This window comes from Schistocerca piceifrons, chromosome X, assembly GCF_021461385.2.
Source record: "Schistocerca piceifrons isolate TAMUIC-IGC-003096 chromosome X, iqSchPice1.1, whole genome shotgun sequence".
Lineage (NCBI taxonomy): Eukaryota > Metazoa > Arthropoda > Insecta > Orthoptera > Acrididae > Schistocerca > Schistocerca piceifrons.
In genome coordinates this window covers 703,974,727-703,998,793 of record NC_060149.1, presented here as the reverse complement: position 1 = coordinate 703,998,793, position 24,067 = coordinate 703,974,727, and the positions used below count along the sequence as shown (strand labels likewise).

The 24,067-nt window shown below is 38.7% G+C and overlaps 1 protein-coding gene across 2 annotated transcripts in view; it reads left to right on the top strand.

Annotated features, from left to right (window-relative positions):
* The window catches only part of LOC124721518 (protein PRRC2C-like), a 244,063-nt gene that overhangs the window by 12,995 nt on the left and 207,001 nt on the right, over nt 1-24,067 (top strand). For both annotated transcript variants that reach the window (XM_047246536.1, XM_047246535.1), the window contains exons 3-4: nt 1,405-1,635; nt 2,333-2,464. In XM_047246536.1, the coding sequence (XP_047102492.1) occupies nt 1,405-1,635; nt 2,333-2,464 (363 nt within the window). The remainder of the gene's footprint in view (nt 1-1,404; nt 1,636-2,332; nt 2,465-24,067) is intronic.

Here is a 24,067-nt window from a genome sequence, read left to right as displayed (position 1 = left end):
AATTTTAATTAGTTCATATAATTTGAGATGTAACAGTATTTTGTGTTACGTAAGTGACATTCTACAATCAGGCTCCCTACAAAGGTGAAGATTACCTTCTACCATGTTCCTTCTGAGTTCTTGTTTTGTCGCTTAATGATTTCAGTGCTGAAAATCCATTGAACTCATCTTCATGAGTTTATTCATAGCTGTCGTTTGCTGCTATGGCTTTTCAAAATAAAATGTGTCAGCTGCTTAGTTCAAATATTTTATTGCACTTAACTGGTCACATCTGAATAATCAGTCATCTTTGGAAGTCTACAAAATATTGGAAATCACAAATAGTTAGTACATGGTCATAGATGTGGAGTACGTGAAGCCTGTTACAAAAACCAACTCGGTATTAGCTTATAACATAGATAAGCAAACGTCAGTACCTTTATCAACGAAACATAATGCCATGATGTATCACAGAATGTACATGGTATATGTGATATTTGTTACCATAGATTGATAACTAAGAGTGAATAAATCACACGTCTGTGCAGTAAAGTTCTTGTACTAGCAGAAAGTAACACAAAAATTCAGATAAATAAATAACTAAGGTATATAAGAAGGGAGTTGTACAGACTCAAATGCCAATTATGTCTAAACATAAATTTTAGTTTGAGGTCTTCAAGGCTGATAATCAATTTTATTTAGTAAAGTTAGTGGTGTCACCATGGGCTGATGGCGAAGTGGCTATTCATTGAACTTTTTTTTTGTTCTGGAGATGAGGCCAGCAGCTGAAAGTGTGTCTGCAGGAACACGAGTAGGTTTCAATCCTTGGGGAGTGGAGAGGACCAGTGTGCAAGTTTGAGAGAGGGTGCAGAAAGTATGCCTTTGGTTCATATGAATGTTAATTAAAATCTAACATGTCATTTTCAATGTAATATGGGAAACACACACATTGTGCCGTATAATGTATTGCTAACATTTGTATCTTCATAAAATTGACTAATTTTCATCATTCTATAAGAGATGCTATACAACCAAAATTATTTTTGTTTTGCAATGCAAGCTGATCATTCAGCAAATCTCTAGAATTTAGGCAGATATGCTTGTGTGTTTCAAGCTCTTCTAAGAGGTTCATTAAGATATGATGTCTTGAGTGCGTGCTCAACAAGACCACAAAATTCCTGTATCAACTTTCGTAGAACTTCTTAAAGCTGCATTCAGCCAACTTACCTACTGCTTCTATAACGCTTCCAGCTGCAAGCCTCATCTCCAGGATACATGAAAGTATAAGGAATAACCACTTCACCATTGGCCCATGGAGACCGCATCAACCCTCTCCCCCTCCCCATCCCTGTGTGTGTGTGTGTGTGTGTGTGTGTGTGTGTGTGTGTGTGTGTGTGTTTTTTAATTTTGTTGTTGTTTTGTTAGGGAGAATCATTGGAACCACATCAGCAGAAAAGCACATTACCCCGTAAACATGGCATGCAAAGTTTGGGAAAAGTCCCCTCTGCACGACGTCCTCCAGCTAATTTACCAAGCTTGAAATCTGAACATAGTGGCAACGACCCTGCAATAAGCCTAGTTCCTAGTGGTGGCACAGGATGGGGCAGCAAACCAGGAGAAACCGGCCAAGCACCGACTGCTCCACAATCAAATGCAGTAAGTACACTTATAATAATTGTACAGTAAACTAAGTATTGGCTGAATGTTGAACAACCACATTAGTTACAGCTGTTGAACGTGTGTGTGTGTTTGTGTGTGTTTGTGTGTGTGTGTGTGTGTGTGTGTTTGTGTGTGTGTGTGATATTTATTTGATTTGGGGGAAGGAGGTATACTTCCTACTGTTATTTGAGGAATCAATTGTTTGCTGTAGGCAGTATCATTGGTTTAGATGTGCACTTTCAAAATTATAAATTCTTTTCTTAACATTATTCAATCTTGAGGTTATCTTCTTGTAGTTGTTTATGCTAACAATAGTGCAAAATACATAACAAAGTTGTGGTTTTTATAGTCTAGGGCTTAAAGTACTGAGATGTTTCAAAGAGAGAGATGATGTATAAAAATGTATGTGTACTACCTGTCACTGTTAGGTTTATACAGCTGTATTTTCAGTATAAAATACTCTTGTATGAAGACTCAAAAAATGCATTTGGCTGTGAGTCTGGAATTTATTTCTGGAGTATGCCAGTGATTGCAGATATATTAAAGTGGACTGCAAAACTGGAGCTGCCCCAGGAATCCTTAACAAACTTCAGTTGATAATTATTTGGTTGTCAAATCTATATGGCAAAGTTTCATTATTCTTATTTAGCACACAGAGAATAACTGGATATGAAAAAGTGTTTGAATGATTCAGGTTCCAGTCACATCTACGTCGCCTCAGACATGTGCTGCATCAACATCAATAACAACTGTAACAAGTGTCACGAGTGCAACACCACCAAATGTGACGACATCTCCAGCACCAAGGCCAGCAGTACCTTCACAGGTGGGTGGCCCAACATGTTTTATCTTTTTTGTGCTTGAGTCAATGTGTGTTATAAAGCCTCTATGGAAAACAGGTGGTGTGATATTTAAGGCGCGTTTACACTGACTGATACTCAACTACCAATGTTTGCAACATGTTATCAAAACAAAATGGTGTTCCACAGCTCAATCAGTGCAGATCAGAGGAACATTGTACCTGTCCTGCTACCACTAAATACCACTACCCAGTGCTAGTGTTTGTTTTAGCTCCGTGTGTAGTGTTTCATGTTGTCTTTCCATGTGATTCCTTACGAAATGGAGTAAACATCAAGCAAAATTTCCTAACTCACCACACTCAGAGGCAGAGGAGTGCCTCTGGATCGTCATCATTATGAAAATATTAAACAGAGGCATAACTCACTACAAAAAACTGCTGTGTTGCATGGCACCAGCTGTAGTGACGTAGGTGTGTGTGTGTGTGTGTGTGTGTGTGTGTGTGTGTGTGTGTGTGTAGCCTCTCATTTCTTTATATCACAACAACAATGGGTGGATTTGTTATCAGAGTTCGGAAAAATTTGTCATCTACAAGTTATCTGAGCTGGTGCAGTATGAAAGGGTGGTGACAGAAAAAAAAAGTATGGCAATTTCTGTGAGGCGCCTAAATTGGATGTATGAACTGTTTGTACACAATAAGTTGATGTTAGGCACTGTGGCTCTCGGAAATGGCTGTGCCACCACGTTACGGCTGACGATGGGAGAGGAGCAGTGGCTGCTTGCAGCAGTGCTGGCACCAGTACTCATCGTTAGCGCTTAACGTGAAATATCAGGCAACATTCGCACAAGTGTTGCCTGCCTAAGTGTTGCTTCTGTTGGTTCGTAAGTCACCTAATTTGTTGACATTCGTGCTAGAGAGTTACCAGTAACTTATGTATTATTTATGTACCGAAAACAATGAAAAAGAATGTAGATGAATGTACGACTTAAGTCACCATGAAGCGAAAGTAAAAAACTGATTTTTGAGCTATGGTTGCACTTTGCCATTTATGAAACCGAGACAGCAGTAATGTTTACAAAGTGTAATTAATTTTGTCTGGAAGAACTGCCAAAATGATGTTCACTAAAGATCACTGTCATTTGTGTTTGTTTCACCACCACCACCACCACCACCACCACCTGAGGGCACAGTATTGATAACATCATCAATGACCATTTCCATTATCCCACCTTGTGTCCAGTACTCTTGCTCCAGCTGCTGCACATGTGTGCAGTGATCTTGCCAGTCCTGTACAGTAACTGAAAGGAATGCAGCATTAACAAGATTCTGCAATCTTTCCTTTGACATGTCACCAGCAACATTGTTCTTCTTGAAATTGTGTTTTATATTGGCCTTTGCCACTTGTATCGGAGTTAGATCACAGTTGTACAGCAGTAAACTCAATACTTTGTGGCCTCTGCTGTCAGCAAATTTATCCACGGCATACCTCTCATGGCTGGTTTGTGTTCTTTAATTGTAGATAACAGTTCAGCTTTCCTCACTAAGTTGTTAAGTTTATTTGCCCATTTTGCAATCACTCTCTAACATCGTAATCCTGAAATCATACTTATTAGGCATTCTTTCGAACTTCTTCCCGTGGTTTGGCACATATCCACACAATTGCAGAATTGGGTGGAATATTACAAATGACCATATCTGCAACCTCCCCCCCCCCCCCCCCCCCCCCCCCAAAAAAAAAATCTAAATCCACTAGTTTCGTTAATTTCAAGGAGTTCACAAGGTAGTAGAAATAGTTTCTGACATAAAACTTCCTGACAAATTAAAACTGTGTGCCAGATCGGGTTCCCAGATTCGAGTCTTGACCCGGCACACAGTTGTAATTTGTAAGGAAGTTTGAAAGCAGCGCACAATCCACTGCCGGGTGAAAATTTGTTAGAGTTTCTTTTCTCCTGCTGCAAGTACTTGCTGTATTTGTCTTTTCGCGGTAGTTTTCAAACTTACAGAAGTTGTGTGTGTTCAGTACTTGTGCTTAAGTATCATTGTCGAAAAGGAGAATGGCACGGACAGATGAGCCAAAACAAATCTATTGTTGGGACCCCTAAACACACACAATTGGCACCGTCAGTCAAGGAACTGTGAAATGAGTTAACCAATCAATTTGTATTGAACACTTGATTGTACAATAGACAAGAGATGTTCGAAATTTGCTATCATCATCATCAAATTTTTTAATCTAATTAAGTCCTCTGAATTCAGTTAATTGAGTAGTGTCTATTGGTAACATCAATATGTATTGCTCTAATATTTTTTCTGTTTTTTTATATGTTTGTTTCGTTGCAATTTTTAGCCATTATTAATAATGTAACAGCAGTGGCAACTGCTCTGGTTTTTAAGAATAATTGCACTTGTGTAACAAGTACTTGGGGCAGATTCCTGGAAAAAAAAAACTTGCCCAATGACTTGAAGTAAACTTCAGTAAGTTTTTGTTCTAAAATAACAATTCAGCGAGTGCTTGCAGAAGTTATCTGTGAGTGAATGCAAGCCTTTTGTAATACTTTGCATCTAGGAGTAGCTTGATGTTGGCAGCACTCGGAGACAAATGGATATCTTTTAAGTAGTGCCAATTTTCTTCACTTCTGGCAGCACTAGTGAAATAAAGTTATTGTGGCCAAACAGTAGGAGGTAGCAGTTGATAGTAAACATGGCTGTGGCAGGGGTATCATCAAATGCAAAGTCTCCTGTCACATTCACTGGAACTGTGAGTGACTTTATTGAAAATGATAATTTGGGTTAATTTCAATATGAAAATAAAAATAAATTATAATAAATTACATGTATGTTTCAGTGCTATTAACATACCCGAATTACATTTCCATATTCAATCCTTCAACCAAATCTTCACAAGCTGCAGGAAGTATTAGACATGGCTGGCTTTGAATATGTGGAATACACGTGCTAGGGATAATGAGAACGCACCGTTGCCGAAAGAAAAATGAAGAGTAACAGCAAGTCTTTGCGTCACAGGAATTGCTTTTCTGAAATTTATATCTTATTTGAAAGGACTGGCTCTGTAATATTCATTAGAATTTGAAAATTGGTTGGCAACACCATAGTGAAGTTGCGAAAACCAGAACCATCTTTGAAAGTCAGCTCTCATAGATTGTCATTCTCGCCACATCTTCTTTAGTATGTTTTTGTCCACAATGTTAATTTATTCATCTGATTAGTTTGTCGAGTATTATTAGTGCAAGATCACTCATTATTAATTCCTCATCTTCGCTTGTTATAGCATAGCTTTAGATGTGAATACACAATGTGAAATGTTTGCAGCATACAGTGGGGATACATATGTAGAAATTGTTTTTTGCTAATGTAGATGAGGACGCGGACAGCGAACATTGTTGCTAATGTGTTGTGGAAAAAGTTGCAAACAGAAACATGTTTTAAAACTAGGTGTAAACATGGCTTTAGGTTAAAATATCGCCTTGGAGTTCATTTCAATCACGATTCATCAGTCACAGTCATTCATGATGAAGTCCCTGTAATAAATGTTCTCAATATTCTAATCAGTTTAGAATACTAAGAGTTTTTTTATGCACATTATTATTTAGAAATATACCTTAAATTTATTTATTGATGGAGCACTACAGACATAGGTGTTAGATGTAGAGAAATATCTTTAATGCAGCAGATTGGTGGTAAATATCAAATCAAGTAAGGAACAGCATAGAACATTCTCATGTAAGTGCACATTTTAATGATAAACTGCATTAGGTACCATAAACCATGGACCTTGCCGTTGGTGGGGAGGCTTGCGTGCCTCAGCGATACAGATAGCCGTACCGTAGGTGCAACCACAACGGAGGGGTATGTGTTGAGAGGCCAGACAAACGTGTGGTTCCTGAAGAGGGGCAGCAGCCTTTTCAGTAGTTGCAGGGGCAACAGTCTGGATGATTGACTGATCTGGCCTTGTAACACTAACCAAAACTGCCTTGCTGTGCTGGTACTGCGAATGGCTGAAAGCAAGGGGAAACTACAGCCATAATTTTACCCAATGGCATGCAGCTTTACTGTATGGTTAAATGATGATGGCGTCCTCTTGGGTAAAACATTCTGGAGGTAAAATAGTCCCCCATTCGGATCTCCGGGCGGGGACTACCCGAGAGGAAGTCGTTACCAGGAGAAAGAAAACTGGCGTTCTACGGATCAGAGCGTGGAATGTCAGATGCCTAAATCGGGCAGGTAGGTTAGAAAATTTAAAAAGGGAAATGGATAAGTTAAAGTTAGATATAGTGGGAATTAGTGAAGTTCGGTGGCAGGAGGAACAAGACTTCTGGTCATGTGACTACAGGGTTATAAACACAAAATCAAATAAGGGTAATGCAGGAGTAGGTTTAATAATGAATAGGAAAATAGGAATGCGGGTAAGCTACTACAAACAGCATAGTGAATGCATTATTGTGGCCAAGATAGACACGAAGCCCATGCCTACCACAGTAGTACTAGTTTATATGCCAACTAGCTCTGCAGATGATGAAGAAATTGAAGAAATGTATGATGAAATAAAAGAAATTATTCAGATAGTGAAGGGAGATGAAAATTTAATAGTTATGGGTGACTGGAATTCATCAGTAGGAAAAGGGAGAGAAGGAAACATAGTAGGTGAATATGGATTGGGGCTAAGAAACGAAAGAGGAAGCTGCCTGGTAGAATTTTGCACAGAGCACAACCTAATCATAGCTAACACTTGGTTCAAGAATCATAAAAGAAAATTGTATACATGGAAGAAGCCTGGAGATACTGACAGGTTTCAGATAGATTATATAATGGTAAGACAGAGATTTAGGAACCAGGTTTTAAATTGTAAGACATTTCCAGGGGCAGATGTGGACTCTGACCACAATCTATTGGTTATGAACTGTAGATTAAAACTGAAGAAGCTGCAAAAAGGTGGGAATTTAAGGAGATGGAACCTGGATAAACTGAAAGAACCAGAGGTTGTACAGTGTTTCAGGGAGAGCATAAGGGAACAATTGACGGGCATGGGGGAAAGAAATACAGTAAAAGCAGAACGGGTAGCTTTGAGGGATGAAGTGGTGAAGGCAGCAGAGGAGCAAGTAGGTAAAAAGACAAGTGATAGTAGAAATCCTTGGGTAACAGAAGAAATATTGAATTTAATTGATGAAAGGAGAAAATATAAAAATGCAGTAAATGAAGCAGGCAAAAAAGAATACAAACGTCTCAAAAATGAGATTGACAGGAAGTGCAAAATGGCTAAGCAGGGATGGCTAGAGGACAAATGTAAGGATGTAGAGGCCTATCTCACTAGGGGTGAGATACATACCACCTACAGGAAAATTAAAGAGACCTTTGGAGATAAGAGAACGACTTGTATGAATATCAAGAGCTCAGATAGAAACCCAGTTCTAAGCAAAGAAGGGAAAGCAGAAAGGTGGAAGGAGTATATAGAGGCGATGTACTGAGGGCAGTATTATGGAAATGGAAGAGGATGTAGATGAAGATGAAATGGGAGATATGATAGTGCGTGAAGAGTTTGACAGAGCACTGAAAAACCTGATCGCAAAAAAACTCCGGGAGTAGACAACATTCCATTAGAACTACTGACAGCCTTGGGAGAGCCAGTCCTGACAAAACTCTACCATCTGGTGAGCAAGATGTATGAGACAGGCGAAATACCCTCAGACTTCAAGAAGAATATAATAATTCCAATCCCAAAGAAAGCAGGTGTTGACAGATGTGAAAATTACCGAACTATCACTTTAATAAGTCACAGCTGCAAAATACCTACGCGAATTCTTTACAGACGAATGGAAAAACTAGTAGAAGCCGACCTTGGGGAAGATCAGTTTGGATTCCGTAGAAATATTGGAACACGTGAGGCAATACTGACCCTACGACTTATCTTAGAAGCTAGATTAAGGAAAGACAAACCTACGTTCCTAGCATTTGTAGACTTAGAGAAAGCTTTTGACAGTGTTGACTGGAATATTCTCTTTCAACTTTTGAGGGTGGCAGGGGTAAAATACAGGGAGTGAAAAGCTATTTACAATTTCTACAGAAACCAGATGGCAGTTACAAGAGTCGAGGGATGTGAAAGGGAAGCAGTGGTTGGGAAGGGAGTGAGGCAGGGTTGTAGCCTCTCCCCGATGTTGTTCAATCTGTATATTGAGCAAGCAGTAAAGGAAACAAAAGAAAAATTCGGAATCAGTATTAAAATCCATGGAGAAGAAATAAAAACTTCGAGGTTCGCTGATAACATTGTAATTCTCTGAGACAGCAAAGGACATGGAAGAACAGTTGAACGGAATGGATAGTGTCTTGAAAGCAGGATATAAGAGGAACATCAACAAAAGCAAAACAAGGATAATGGAATGTAGTCGAATTAAGTCGGGTGATGCTGAGGGTATTAGATTAGGGAATGAGACGCTTAAACTAGTCAAGGAGTTTTGCTACTTGGGGAGCAAAATAACTGATGATGGTCGAAGTAGAGAGGATATAAAATGTAGACTGGCATTGGCAAGGAAAGCGTTTCTGAAGAAGAGAAATTTGTTAACATCGAGTATTGATTTAAGTGTCAGGAAGTCGTTTCTGAGAGTATTTGTATGGAGTGTAGCCATGGAAGTGAAACATGGACGATAAATAGCTTGGACAAGAAGAGAATAGAAGCTTTCGAAATGTGGTGCTATAGAAGAATGTTGAAGATTAGATGGGTAGATCACATAACTAATGAGGAAGTATTGAATAGGATTGGGGAGGAGAGAAGTTTGTGGCGCGACTTGACCAGAAGAAGGGATCGGTTGGTAGGACGTGTTCTGAGGCATCAAGGGATCACCAGTTTAGTATTGGAGGGCAGCGTGGAGGGTAAAAATTATAGAAGGAGACAAAGAGATGAATACACTAAACAGATACAGAAGGATGTAGGTTGCAGTAGGTACTGGGAGATGAAGCAGCTTGCACAGGATAGAGTAGCATGGAGAACTGCATCAAACCAGTCTCAGGACTGAAGACCACAACAACAACAGGTAACACTGGATTCCTGTATATGGATGAAGTGTGCACTGTATCTGATTAATGATGTCATAGTTTATAATGGCACTGGATGTGTAATCCAACCGAACAAAGCTATTTTGAGGGTGGCCAACTGTTCGTAGGCAAACAAACTCACTGGTTGCCATTAGCACTCTTACACTGTAGCTGACCAGAGCTGATGGGATTGACTAAACTGTGTGCTCCTTGTCTCTGAGTGGCCTGCACTGATGAATAGATTAGTCACAGCTTTCATTGAGCCCGACTGTAGATGGTGGTGTGGTAGTGTTTAGCTGCATTTGCATTTGAAAATGGATATAAATGCATCAATAACATTACTGCAAATTGAACTATTTATAACCAACCTGACCAGTAATATTTACAATAGTGATCTCAAACCACCCCTGGGGAAAATGTAACAAAGCAAATAAATTTATTTGGTACATGTTTAACATTTACTTAATAAGTAATGAATTTAAAAATAGCCATATTATAATTTTATATATTTATACAATATATCTTTACCTTAAGATAACAGAATTTTTCAAAAAAGTATTTGAAGGCTATAGAATGGATAACAGTCAGTTGTGAATATTTAAAGACTGGTTTTGTCTTGGAACTGAATTCCAAAGATTGTCGAGAGACTACTTGAAAGCTTCTCTCACTTCATGTGATGTATGGGTTGACTGACTGAAAATTCTGCACCATTTCAAGTCACAGTTTCACTTACTGCTTTCATTGAAAGCTGCCTGCATTGCTGAAGTTGATAAAAATTTCTTTTCAGTCATACATATGTCATTTAAACCCAACGAATGGCATATTGCCTTATAATAATTACACAACTTGGGTGGATTTTCTGTGCATACAGCACTACTTCTAAATAATACATGATTCATGTAAGATTCTATGATATACTTACTTACTTCACAACAAGGGTGTCAGCATCAAGTATGTCACTTTTTAATAACACTAGTAGCATGTATTCCACACAGTGCAAAGGCCATAACTCAACGATATGGTATTATGCCCACACGCAAGACAAAGAAAGGAGGGGTGGGAACTACACATCTTCCCTCTGTGGCCGCATGCTGCATTGTTGAACTTTAGATTATGACATTCTACCAATTAAAAGTGCATGCAAGAACTATTCCACTGGTATACGTAACTCGGAACAGGCTATTTTTGAGTTGTGACATTGTTGTATTTACTGTGTGATTTGTCTCTTACAGTAAGCAGATGCAGTTAGCTATTCCCTTCTCGATCGAGCGAGGTGGCACAGTGGTTAGCACACTGGACTCGCATTCGGGAGGACGACGGTTCAATCCCGTCTCCGGCCATCCTGATTTAGGTTTTCCGTGATTTCTCTAAATCGTTTCAGGCAAATGCCGGGATGGTTCCTTTGAAAGGGCACGGCCGATTTCTTTCCCAATCCTTCCCTAACCCGAGCTTGTGCTCCGTCTCTAATGACCTCGTTGTCGACGGGATGTTAAACACTAACCACCACCACCACCACTACCTATTCCCTTCTCTTCTACAGCAGTGGTTTCTATGACCTCACTTGGGAGTTCCCATTTGGTGTAGTTGACATTTCTTGTTTGTAAAAGTCCATATTTATATCTGAAAGCTGTCAGTCAATGGCAGTTTTGTTTTCCTTTCTAAGTACCAGTGTTGCTTTGTTTCTGTTATCCACCAGTTTCAGCTAAAACTAACGAAATTTGTGATTGGCGAAAGCTTACCGTATAATAAGAATAGTTATAATACTGGTTCACAGTTTTAGTATGCTAATTTATTGTCAAATGCTTCCCATCTGTACTGACCACTGAATTAGGGAAATTCCACTTTTCTTTGTAGTTGTTTGCAATTTCAGTCCCTATTTTATCATCTTGTATTGCTAAATGCATAACAAAAATCTTCTTCAAAATTATATTAGTAACATTGCATTTTATATCTTCTGCAGTTACAATGTGCATTTTAAATTGCTGTCCAATTAAGCTAAAGGAAAGGCCAGTTGCTTGATACCTTAAAGGGTAAAAATTATGTAGTAGTATTCATACTGTTGGAAGATAAATTTGTTTTATGCTCCTTTGTCTGAAGATCCACCTATGTTTACAAGTCTACAAGAATGATGCGGTCATCGCGAAAGTAAACAATAGAAGAAGTTAAAAATTTCACTGCAAATTACTGCCAATGATTTTAGCCAGCCCATCTTTTTGAAAGTACTGAAATTTCTTGGTTTTAAGCCTGAGGTACCCTCACAATTTAATGGGGAATTGCATAAGGTAAGCATCTTTCCAAAAATCTCCATCCTTCCCCCCCCCCCCCCCCCCCCCCCCCCCCAATAAATTTATGCACATAGGCTCATTTCTTCCTAGCTAAATCGAAACATATGAGGTCTGTTCAAAAAATTCTGGAACTTTGTCCACAAAATTTTTCTGTGCTTATCTTTTACTTATTGTGCATGGTCTCCTTTGAAAAACTCTTCTCCTCAATTGATACACTGCTCCCAATGCTATTTCTGCTTTCGGAAGCAGCCTTAGCACGCCACGTGCTTGATCATACGAAGTGCCATGTGCGAATTTTCTTTTATCTTATCTATTGTTGCAGATCTTTGTCCTTTCAACGTGGTTTTCAACTTCGGAAATAAAAAATAGGTCCACAGGGGCTAGGTGTGGAGGGTTGGGAGGGTGATGCAGCACAGTGATTTCATTTTTTGTGCACTAGTCATGCACCAACAGGGATGAATGCGTGGGTGCATTATCGTGATGCAAGAGCCTGAATTGTCTGACCACATTTCAAGCTGTTTTTTTCTCTCAGGTGTCTCAACACATCCTGATAGTACTATTGATCAGCAGTTTGTCCCTGTGGCATGAATTCACGAAGAACTAATCTTGAAAGTCAGAGAAAAATATCAGCCTGTCTGACATTTGACCTGACGAGCTTTTCTTGGTCTGGGAGAACCTTTCCCGACCCATTGTGAAGGTCGAACCTTGGTCCCTTAAGGAACATCTCATTGTCATTTGTACAATCCAAAAGCTCTACACAGATTGCGAGGTGAAGGTCTTTCTGGTCTTGACTCGTGAGCCGTGGGACAAACATGGCAGTGCACAATGCATTCTGAGATGCTGTGTCAGGATTTCATGACATGATCCAACTGAAATGTTACATTCTTCTGCAGTGTCACAGTCAGTCTCAAATTGGCATGCACATGTGTGAAACATTTACAACACAGAGTACAGCTTAAGCACTCATCAACATCATCATTTGCTGTGTCTCTGTAAAAGTTTTCTTGAGTTTCATGCAAAATTTAATGCAGACACATTGCTCCTCTAACTCTGCCATCTTGAAATTTGCAAACTGTGCGGCACAGCTTTCTACTCAATACAGCACTGTACAATAACTAACAGACATACAGCAATGAAACTTCCAGCAGTTACACATTAAACACAGGTGTGTGCAGGGATGCCAACCACATTTCACTCCAATACACCACTGGTGTGAAATTACGAACATTCCAAAATTTTTCGAACAGACCTTATATATTTCCATCACAGAGTAAAAAATTCTATTTTCTCCAAATTACTCATCTCAAAAGTACAGAGAAGGGCAGTACGAATAATCAGATGTTTGTTTAATCCGTGGGAAACTGAGAGAGATACTGAAGGAACTGAACTGGAAGACTCTTGAAGATACACGTAAACTATCCCGAGAAAGTCTGTTAACAAAGTTTCAAGAACCAGCTTTAAATGATTTCTGCAGGGAAATACATTACAACCCCCTACGTATCGCTCACAGAGGGATCACGAGGATAAGGTTAGAATAATTACTGCATGCATAGATGCATTCAAACAATCACTCTTCGTGCACTCCATACATGAATGGAACAGGAAGAAACCATAGTAACTGGTACAGTGAAATGTACCCTCTGCCATACACCTCATGGTGGTTTGCAGAGTGTAGATGTACGTGTAAATAGAAATAGAAATATCTTCATGAGCAGCAGCTGTGTAAGGCTACAATCTTGTTTTGTTGGAATGGAACAGTAGCACTGGCAGAACACCAAATTGTTGTCTTTGTAGCAGAGTTGGTGTGCATAGAGCCAAGTGTAACTGTATCCATTGTAAGGCTAGCCCTGGGCTGTGAGCGTGAGCTGCCCCCAAGACTGCCAGCAGGCAATGTTGGCATTGTGTATCACCATGTGGGCATGATGCATGAGCAGCTCGCATTCTCTTACTGGTGAACAGGACTAAAGACTGCCAATTATGCATGATGGACCGCTGACGCTCGAGTTTTTAGTCATGTTATCGTTCTTTGCATTGCTCTAATTATTAAAATATGACAATGCAATGAATACTTAACACACAGTATTGTGTGTTATATTTACAGAAGTGTAGGCTTGAAGACCAGTCTTGATACTCAAAAGTGCCATCAAATGAAAAAGTAATAATAGTTTGTTTATAACAATTCTGTTGTGAAGAAAAGCAAATGAATTTACACTGGAGTGCATGGTTTTGTGCAACATCTTGTCACATCTGGCTTTGTATATCAATTATTAGTTTGTGAGGCGGCAGTGTTGTTCTTATATGTGTTTGTCAGTGAATGAAATTTTATTGTGTACTTTTTTCATTGTGCAGCCAGCTTGTGCTTCAGGTTCTTCTTAACTTCGAGTGTGAATGTATTGTTCTGGTTCCGTTCAGATTACACAGGCAGATTATAGAAAAGAGGTAGACTGTCTGCAGTTCGGAAGAGGCACAACACAGTGACAAGGAAAGATATAAAAAATAATCTTTTTCACTGTGCAATGCCATAATGAGTACTGCAGCACAGCAAAATAATACACTGCATAGGTTGATGGCAGTTACAGCCAGCACAAAACAGTGTGTTCAGTAAGTATGGAATGGGGGGTGGGGGTGGTACAGGGATTGAGAGTAATATAACTTTTGTTGACTTCAGTTCCTGGTCAGAAATTAAGCACAGATGCATTTTTATTAAGCGTCTTACAACTTAATAAATGGCATCTTACTGAGAATCTTAAGCACAGCTGTGGAAGGTAATAAAGCCACTGAGCTCCAGCTGAATTTTGGGAGGCAGCTATTCAATGTCCACTCCAAAAGGAGCTGCAAAAACATTAAAATAAAGTTAAAAATTGATTTATATCACTTAATATACCATCAACATTTTGTAACAAAGCCTGTAGCACCATAACAAATTCATCAAAATGTTCACTCAGTGACTCCTTTCCAAGATTTATTTCAGTTTTCAGTGATAACTAGTACAACATTTGAAAAGGGCACAAGTGACCAACCTGAAAATTACTGTATCCGCAACAGCGATTTTCTTTTAAAACCCAAAGCTGCTGTCTAAAACTATGCTAATGAGTTTATATCTACCCTGCAAAGTTGTACTGGAGACATCAAATTGCTTTGTAAGGTCAGTTAGAAATGTAAGAGCTAATATCCACTGCAGGTCATCAAAATTGTTTATTGATATTCCTATCATCTCCATGAATAATGCTGTTTCTTTTGCTAGCTGAAAAAGCATTCTACAATACTTTGAGAAGAACCAGTGAACTTCAGAAAAATTCAGCACATTGCCATTTCTTATCCCAGTTCTGCTGAGCAGGATTTAAACTGCTGGTGTACTAGACCACGCGACTTCAGTTTATTAACTATTTTTAAAACAATGTAAGTAATATCTCTCATTTTGGCAGCAGAGTAACCTGATGTTGGATACAGTGTAATGTTGGTATCTTGTGCCGTGTACCAACTTACTTAACCTTGTTCCTTATCAAAGCAACGACACCAGGTTTTTGACTAATCATAACAGAAGCTTCATTTGCTGTGGTCGATGACAATATGTTCCAACTAACCTTGTATTTGTCAGTAATGTTTCCTAAGCAGAAAATATGTTGTTGGCTGTAGTTGTATCGTGCATTGGTACCAAATCCAAATGTTTCTCCATCAAGTTGGAATTGGCATCAACAACTCTCACAAATAAAGGAAGCTGAGCAACATCCATGTTTTCATCCAAAACAGAGAGGAAGAAACTAAATCTCTAGTCTTATCTTCCAATTGTTTTTCCAAGTCCTTTACCATTTCTTCAATGTACTCCATGAAAGACAAACTTTTTTGAAAACTGGGTCAGTCGCTGAACCCAATATTGTTGTAGCAGCAACAAAACTCTCCTCAACAAATTTTCCATCCCTGAAGAGATGCACTGTTTCGGCTATTTTAAGAGCTATGCGATAGCTCTCTCTCATTATAGATGACATAGTGCTCTTCCTGTAAATATGTTACAGGGTAAAATCGAGGGCAAAAGTACATAGCACTTCATAAATAACAGTAACATATTCAAGAAATGACATATGTTTGTGTGAACTTCCTTCTTTCTCTCTTTCCGTGATATCCCTAAAATCACTCCAGGCAAATGCTGGAATGGTTCCTTTGAAAGGGCACGGCCGACTTCCTTCCCAATCCTTCCCTAATCCTATGAGACTGATAACCTCGCTGTTTGGTCTCTTCCCCTAAACCACCACCACCACCTTCTTTCTCTCTCTTCAGTTTTAGCTCAAGAAGTTTGGCTTTCTTTCTTCAGTGTCCAGAGAGACCAGGAATTAGTTGAAAATGCCGCTTCACATTGTGCTCCTTCATGCCGATAAAACAGCATTACACAACAAACAATGAGACTGGTTTGTTTTTCAATAAATAAGTAATCTTTCTCCCATTGCGAGCTGATTTTCATTTTGAGGATGTTAACTACTCCTCATCCATTTTGGTCTCACCAATTTTGTCCTACCAAGAATGCCAAAGAGACCTCGACACCAACAATGCCTAACAACATGAAGTAAACAGGCCCATCTTGCCATGTGTATTAGTAACAATCAAGCGATGTTAGCAGATGTTTGTTAGCAGAGGTTGAGGGGACTGCTGGCTGACAGCGCCCGTGGGCATACAGTGTGGGCACTCATGGGTGCCCGCGCTTGGACTGGGTATGGTAGACACATACGAATTTTTCAGATTTTGAGATCTCTAAATCGGCATTTGCCTTTTCATAAATGAAGAAAGAAATTGTGCCACGAACAAATTACAGAGGAAGACATTATAAAGTTTTTAGTAGTTGGTTGTGGAAGTTTTCACAATAATTACAAAATTCTTTTTAATAGAAAGCTATTTGTGCTAAAATAATAAGTCGTAGAAAGCTGGGTGACAGTTGTAATAATAAAATCTCAAAACGTGAAACGGTAGAACTCATTGAGAATAGTCAGTGGGGATCAACTCTTCATCAGTAATCAGATTTTTTAATGGCCACCAGTTTGTTGCAAAAGTCGCAGAACTATTCAAACCTGTCAGAGCATCCAATCCTGGCATCTTTAAATAATGCAGTAATAGGTGATATATTCAACGTCAACAATACATTTGCTTCTGCTGGTACAAAGGAAAGCTGTCTGAAGTAGTTTAAACATTACCTTTGAGGATTTGGTTGACACCCAGTGAGAGACATATTTAAGTCTCATTTCAACATAAAGGCATACCCTCATCATCATAATTAGCAGAGACTCGCCCATAGAGGTAAATGTGAGCATGTTCTTGTGCATCTGGGAAGAAATTTCGTGCAGAAGGCATATCTGCTGTATAGTAAGAGAAAGCCATATGGAACATATGTAGAAAGAAACTTCATGCTCTGTCAATTTCAGAACTGAGAATAAATTTTTTCAAGTAATTAAATCTCTCATGTAAATCATGTATGATAGCTACAGTAGTAGGTAGTTTATTTAGTATCATCGTTCTTCTTTCTTTCAAAGCAATAAGTTTCCTCACCTCGATTAATGTTTTTGTTTGTTGAAAATAAGTAGAAAGTTTGGTAAGAAAATATGACTGGGTAATTATAAACATAATAATAAACATAATAATCTGTTTTTCATAATAAAACCAAATGGGGTGACCACTTAGCTTTTGATGCATGAGAGGAGCATTGTGCATTTAACTTCAGTTATCTTGTGTCAGAAGATTTTGTTCGCATTGTGTGCTAGCCTAAATTCAATGTCAAGTTTACATGACGAAAGAAATTTCTGACTTGTTGCATTGGGGCATTGAAATAACTTGAGGACGCCACATGAAAATTTGTGCTGGACGTGTATTTGAACCCGGATTTCCTGCTTTACGTGAGCAGTCTCCTTAACCATGTCAGCTATCGGAACACTTCTCCTGTCCAACCCAAATCTCCATATGCTGCACACTACAGTGTAGTGTCCTCTGTCTGTTATTCCTCTTCGATTGCAGCCCAATTGTATTCCTGCAAGAGGTTGGACATTATTGTGCATCTGCACTGAATGATAGATATACCTTCAGGCACATATACTGTATAGGTATGGTGTCCATGTGCATGTTCTATTAAAGTTGTGGCTACTCTGTGCCTCTGCATGCTGCTGCCAAAGTGTCAGTCCTATAGCAAGTTTAAACAGAGCATTACTTCGCCACTGCTGCCATTCCAAGTGGTCAAAGACTGCTTCATTGTAAGCCGCCCCCCTCCCCCCCCCCCCCCCCTGCCACAGTGCAATAACCATGACCAGTTTCTGGCTGTTACATGCCTATCATCAGATGTGTTAACTTCATGCTGTGACCCCAAGTGCCGCAATGGAGAGTGTAGGGCGTGGGGTACCACCAGCGAGCGCAGAGCTCGTGACGGTACATCGTGGGTGCAGAGCTTGCTGATGGTACCCCACATCCTATACCGTCCATCGTGGTGCTCGGATTCACAGCGCCAACTTGTCACACGTGATGATGGATGTGTAATAGCCCGAAATCAGTTCTGGTTTAAGCATGGAAAAATTGATAAATGGTGTGAACTTCATATTCAGCTACCATTAATAGCCATTTGCTCTTGTATACTTCTTCCTGAGGCTTTTCTGTGTTGTGGTGAAATGCACTGGCACCACAGCTGTGGTTTTCATTGTAAAAGCAAAGAAGGATTAACAGAAGATAAAGAAACCTTTCAATGCAGCTACCAAATTTATTGCGATACAATAGTTGGAGCGCTGTAGCTGTATTTTCAATGCGTACAGTTGATTTCATTCACCACAAAAATCGAAATATGTCACTGTCCCACTGTTATTTGAATAAAATGTTCTATTTGTCTCTAATGGCCTGTTTTGATTACATTGTCATTTTCAGTTGCCATTGTGTACATAATTGTTAATAGTAGATCGTACAGGCAGTCATAAATAAGACAGAAATGCTCATGAATGTCCCAACATGCTGTGAATAACACCCTAACTGAGGGTTTTCCCATTGATAATAGTGTACACACTTCTTTCAAACTGAGAACACTTTGATTCAAGAACATACAAGATTAAAACTAAAAAGGTAAAGCATGGATAACCAGACAGATAATGTTCAAGTATTCTGTTGATCATAGCAAAGGCACTAGTTGTACAGCCTGAAATGAAAGGAATACTGTTTATATTGTAGATGGAGTTGTATAGCTCTAAAACAAATTAGTTAGCTGCTAGGTGGAATTTTTCCTCCCTCAATCTCTTCACCAGTTGTTGCAGCTGAATGGTGCAACATTTGGGAAAGACCTAAATATCTTTGTTAGCCTTTGTGACATAACCTTTATTCATCGACATATTCTTTTAAGGGAAGCATATAGTTTACAGTGAACAAATTTCCTATCATTAATGGTCCCCCCCCCTCTCCCCCACTACATCATTCCATCTCTGCAGGATATTCTATTTCTCTTCAAGGTGATTATGCTTGCCGTGGTTTCTCTGATTTACTGGTAAAGGAAAACTATGATGGTATGCTAAGATGACATTCTTTCAGGAAACCAACACTGATTTTAATGCCTGTGTTTCACCTGCAGTTCCACAACTCAGTGTGATAAAAGTGCTTTGTATAGCCATGTGCAGCTTATGACTTGCAGAGCTTACATGTGGATTATATGATTTTCAAAGCACTTGCCACCTAAGCTTAAAAATGAGCAGCAAAATCTGCCTGTCTTCTGGTTTCCATGTAAAGAAAGAAGTGGTTGCTTCTAGGGTTCAAGCATTATGGGTCTATGTAGATTCCTTTTCCTATAAAATGATCTGTGTTAGGGGCAACACCAATGGAAACATATATTTAGCCTACCTTTGAGTCCGGAGTGGCCGAGCGGTTCTAGGCGCTACAGTCTGGAACCGCGCGACCGCTACGGTCGCAGGTTCGAATCCTGCCTCGGGCATGGCTGTGTGTGATGTCCTTAGGTTGGTTAGGTTTAAGTAGTTCTAAGTTCTAGGGGACTGACCGAGCGAGGTGGCGCAGTGGTTAGACACTGGACTCGCATTCAGGAGGACGACGGTTCAATCCTGCGTCCGGCCATCCTGATTTTGGTTTTCTGTGATTTCCCTAAATCACTCCAGGCAAATGCCGGGATGGTTCCTCTGAAAGGGCACGGCCGACTTCCTTCCCCATCCTTCCCTAATCCGATGAGACCGATGACCACGCTGTCTGGTCTCCTTCTCCTAAACAACCAACCATCTAGGGGACTGATGACCTCAGATGTCAAGTCCCATAGTGCTCAGAGCCATTTTACCTTTGAGTCATTAGGCACTATAAATTATGACATGAGCTTATGGAGCACACTGGATACTGCCTTCCTTAGGACTGTGACAATAGTCACCTCAGCTGTGCCAGATTGCTAAGAACAACATGAGCAGTGTAAAATGGAAAAAGTATGATTTCAAGCACTCTCTTCTGGCTGCCTCATACTTTATTCAGACACGGAAGTTGTAGCTGTTATTGAAATTAGAAGAGGGGGGGGGGTGGCTAGAACACCATTTTGTAAAGCAAGATGATATCTGCTGGAGATTTCATGCTCACATTATCAGTATTTCAGAGGGCCTAACGAATATAAGTCCATCCTTGCTGGACAACTATTGTACAACAATCAAATCAATCATCACCTTAGATTTTAGTTTGATGGCATTTTCTGATGTTGTCTATTTAGTATTATAGCACACAATTTCTCCCCTACAGTGCAGTCTGTATTAACCAGAAGCATAGTACTGTCTTGAGTTTGGATGCTGAAATATCATTTGTGCATGGTATGAAAATACTGCTTGTTGTAGTAGTTGAATTGCCAATTTTATCTTCTGTCCAGCATTAGCAATCATTTGTGCCACAGTTTATTGTTGCATGAAATTCGTGCCTTTTCAAGTGTTGTTACAATAAAAATGGTTGTGAATAGAAGTAACAGTTTCGTGTGGTTCACTTTTGTTAGATTATTGAGTGAGGTGTCATTGTACTCACTTAAAATTTCGAATTGAAAAGGAGATTTTAGTGAATTTATGGACATGCAAAAACCAGACTTTTAAAATACCCAAAATATATTATGTGAAGGAGAGATGAGAGCAGGAAGATTATAAACTGAGGTGTAGTAAAATAGTATACATGAAATGATTATAAATTGGAAGAATATATATAAGGAAGAAGAGTCATTGTTAAAGATTTGCAATTTAAAAAAAGGGGGGGGGGAGCATTTTTGTGCAAAACTGTGTAGTGTTTAACAGTGTTTCAGAGATTTTGAATTGACATTTATGATTATGATAAGTAGCAATAGCTGCTGTAGAATATTCAGGTATATTTTTCATATATCTTATTTATCTGTCAAGTTGTGAAAATACATTCCATATAAATACTGTTATTTACTGCTTTATATTTGTGGCAAAATAGGAAAGAGTATATTGAAGAGTTTGGTTAGAGGAGGTATGTATTCAGAACAAACAAAATTCATGTTGCTGGACAAGTCTATGAACAAATATTTATTCTACATATGAATCTCAAACTATTTCAGACTGATAATATACTTCGTGATCAGTTGGATCTCCTTCATCTTTCTTTGTGAGTTTCTGCATTGTTATTGATTTTATCAATAGTCATGTTAGCAGATTGAATTCTGTTTTAATCTTTTTCTTCTCAAGGATAGAAAGCATGAATGTTCGTAATATGGAACCCAATCACTGTAAGCATCCCTATGACAACATTTGTCATTGCTGAACAGCAATACTGAGTCATACATGCATTGCTGCTACATGCATGGCAAAACAAATGCAGAACATAAGTATTCATTGCTTTTCCTATGATAACTGTTAACAGCTGTGGAGTCAGTGCTTCATGCAGTTACTGAAAATGTATTGATATAAACAATCTATTTGTTCAGTGATCTCTTAAACAACTTCATCTGATGTCTCCTTCATGTAGCCTTGACACAGTTACTGGGTGCTCTTCTAACCATGTTTTTAGTGATGAAACTGTATAGATACTGGTGAACATTTATTCTTTATAGTGCTAAACCACTGTTTCTTACAGAATCTAAAATGCAGATCCCACGAAATTATTGTTCAGAAGGATGTAGGTTGCAGTAGGTACTTAAAGATGAAGCTTTCTCAGGATGGAGTAGCATGTAGATCTGCATCAAACCAGTCTCTAGACTGAAGATCACAACAGCAACATAGTTTGATACACAGTTCATTTTTGAAGAATAGCAATTGCCAAAATGTTTGCAAACAATGTTGTTAACTTTAATCAGTTGTGTTATAGTACAGATTAAGGTAGCTTATACACAAAAAAAGTGTGTGTACATCAGCTTTTAAAAGGTCAGCACACAGTCAAAGTATATAAGTTAATAACTGGGCAGTTATCTCGATAAGAGATCACAAACTTCTATAGCTAGTGAGAAACTGAAATTGAAGTGACATAATACCACTTTTGTTGACAATGAATAGTTTGTCCATGTTCTATATACAGTATTTTGAATGTGATTTCTATGTAGTTGCATATAAATTGGATGTTGAGCTTTAGAGGTACATAAAAAAGTACTGAAATGGTTGTTGCACCATTATAAGGGGAAATGTAAGTGCATTACAGGGATATAAGCACTTTTGGTATTTAAAAAGAGATACCTGAGAATCAGAACATTTGCTATGGTGATAGTATAATTAATTTTGATGTTGTAAACTATAGAAGCACTAAAGCACTATAACAATCTTAACAGCGGGGACTTATTTTGACCTAGTTTTCAGTAGGTGGAAATTTCTCAGGAAAATATGCAGAAGTTCTCCCGTTGTTGAAAAATATCCGCTCCGTTTACAGCCAGTTTCTTCTCTTTATAGTTTCCCAGAGATACTTTCCTCTTAGTCATTCCGTTGTTAAAGATAACTACTGAAATAATAAATAAATGGAAAAAAAATCACTTCTTCCATCAGTTGTTTTTTGGCAAATGAGTGATAATTGTAGAATTTACCAGCTGTCAGTACCAGTCTTTTCTTACTGTAATAAATAATGTTTGGTTTAGATTTCTGCTGCTATTCTTTCCTTGGGCCTCATTGGGGTTGTGGTGATAGTAGATTTATGTTTTGTGAAAGACAATAAACAGCACTTCCACTTAACTCCCAGGAGGCATTCTTTGTTTTTCAAAGGAATCTCCATCATCAGTTGTACTTATGTTTGGAAAGTATGAATCCTTGTTATGTGTATTTTGTGTCTTTGATCCTGGGCTTACTGGCATCAGATCAAGGAACTGGTTCTACACTATGAAACAAAGTGGTATAAGTAACATTATAAATGACTTTCAGGCAGCAGGTGCTTGGGATATGTACGTTGTAGGGAACGTCTAGGTGTGCACACCCTTACGGTGTAAGGACACTGTGCTCTTAAGTATTAGAGCTTCTAAACTTGAAAGTACTGTGTAGACTCAAATATAAGCCATTCTTTTCCACTCTTTTTTTCCAGTTTTCAGGATCCAAAAACCTGTCTGTGGCTTAGAATAGAGTGCAAAGCAAATGGAAGTTCTGAAAACTGGCACTACGAGCTGTCACAACTAAATTTTTGCCATCAAATATAAGCAATGCTACACGGGCATGACTTGCAGGCTCAAAGATAAATACTGGCACCAAACTTCTGAACTAATAAAAATACAACAAAAAGTAGATGATGATCTACTGTTTTCCCCCCCAAGTTTTGGCCATTGAATTTTAATGTATCATTCAATGAAGGAAATAAAAATTCAGTATGGCTCATCTTTGAATGTAGCAGCCTTTCAGATATCCATAGCAACAAAAATAAATTTCTTTACATAAATACTAACAATATGTGAGGCATTGGGATTCTTGCATGAGTTGGAAAGCTGTGGCTCATTCTGATTCCTCACATTGTTTTGTCAAATATTGTGAAGTTTTGGTGTTAATGAACCATCATGAAGAGTCTTCATGGTAATGCCTAAAGGAAGTTACTTCTTTTGTGGAAAAAAGTTGTAATCATGCTACAAGTCTGTGATAGCGGATTGATGAGAGCAAGTCAGACAAATTATTTTAATGTTCTAGTTGCAGGAAAGCCTTTAGTGATCCAAACTGTGTCATATATGTTGAAGTAATTTTAAATGAGTTGAAGGACCAGCGTGAGAAATGCCAGCCTGTGAATGCTGAAATTTTAAAAATTAAGTCACATGACCTAGCTAGAGTTCAAAAAATTGAAAATTTTAAAGTTAGCTGCAACTGGATAGGTTTTCTTATGAAGGGCTGAGGGTTTTCACTTTGTAAGCGAACTTGAATTG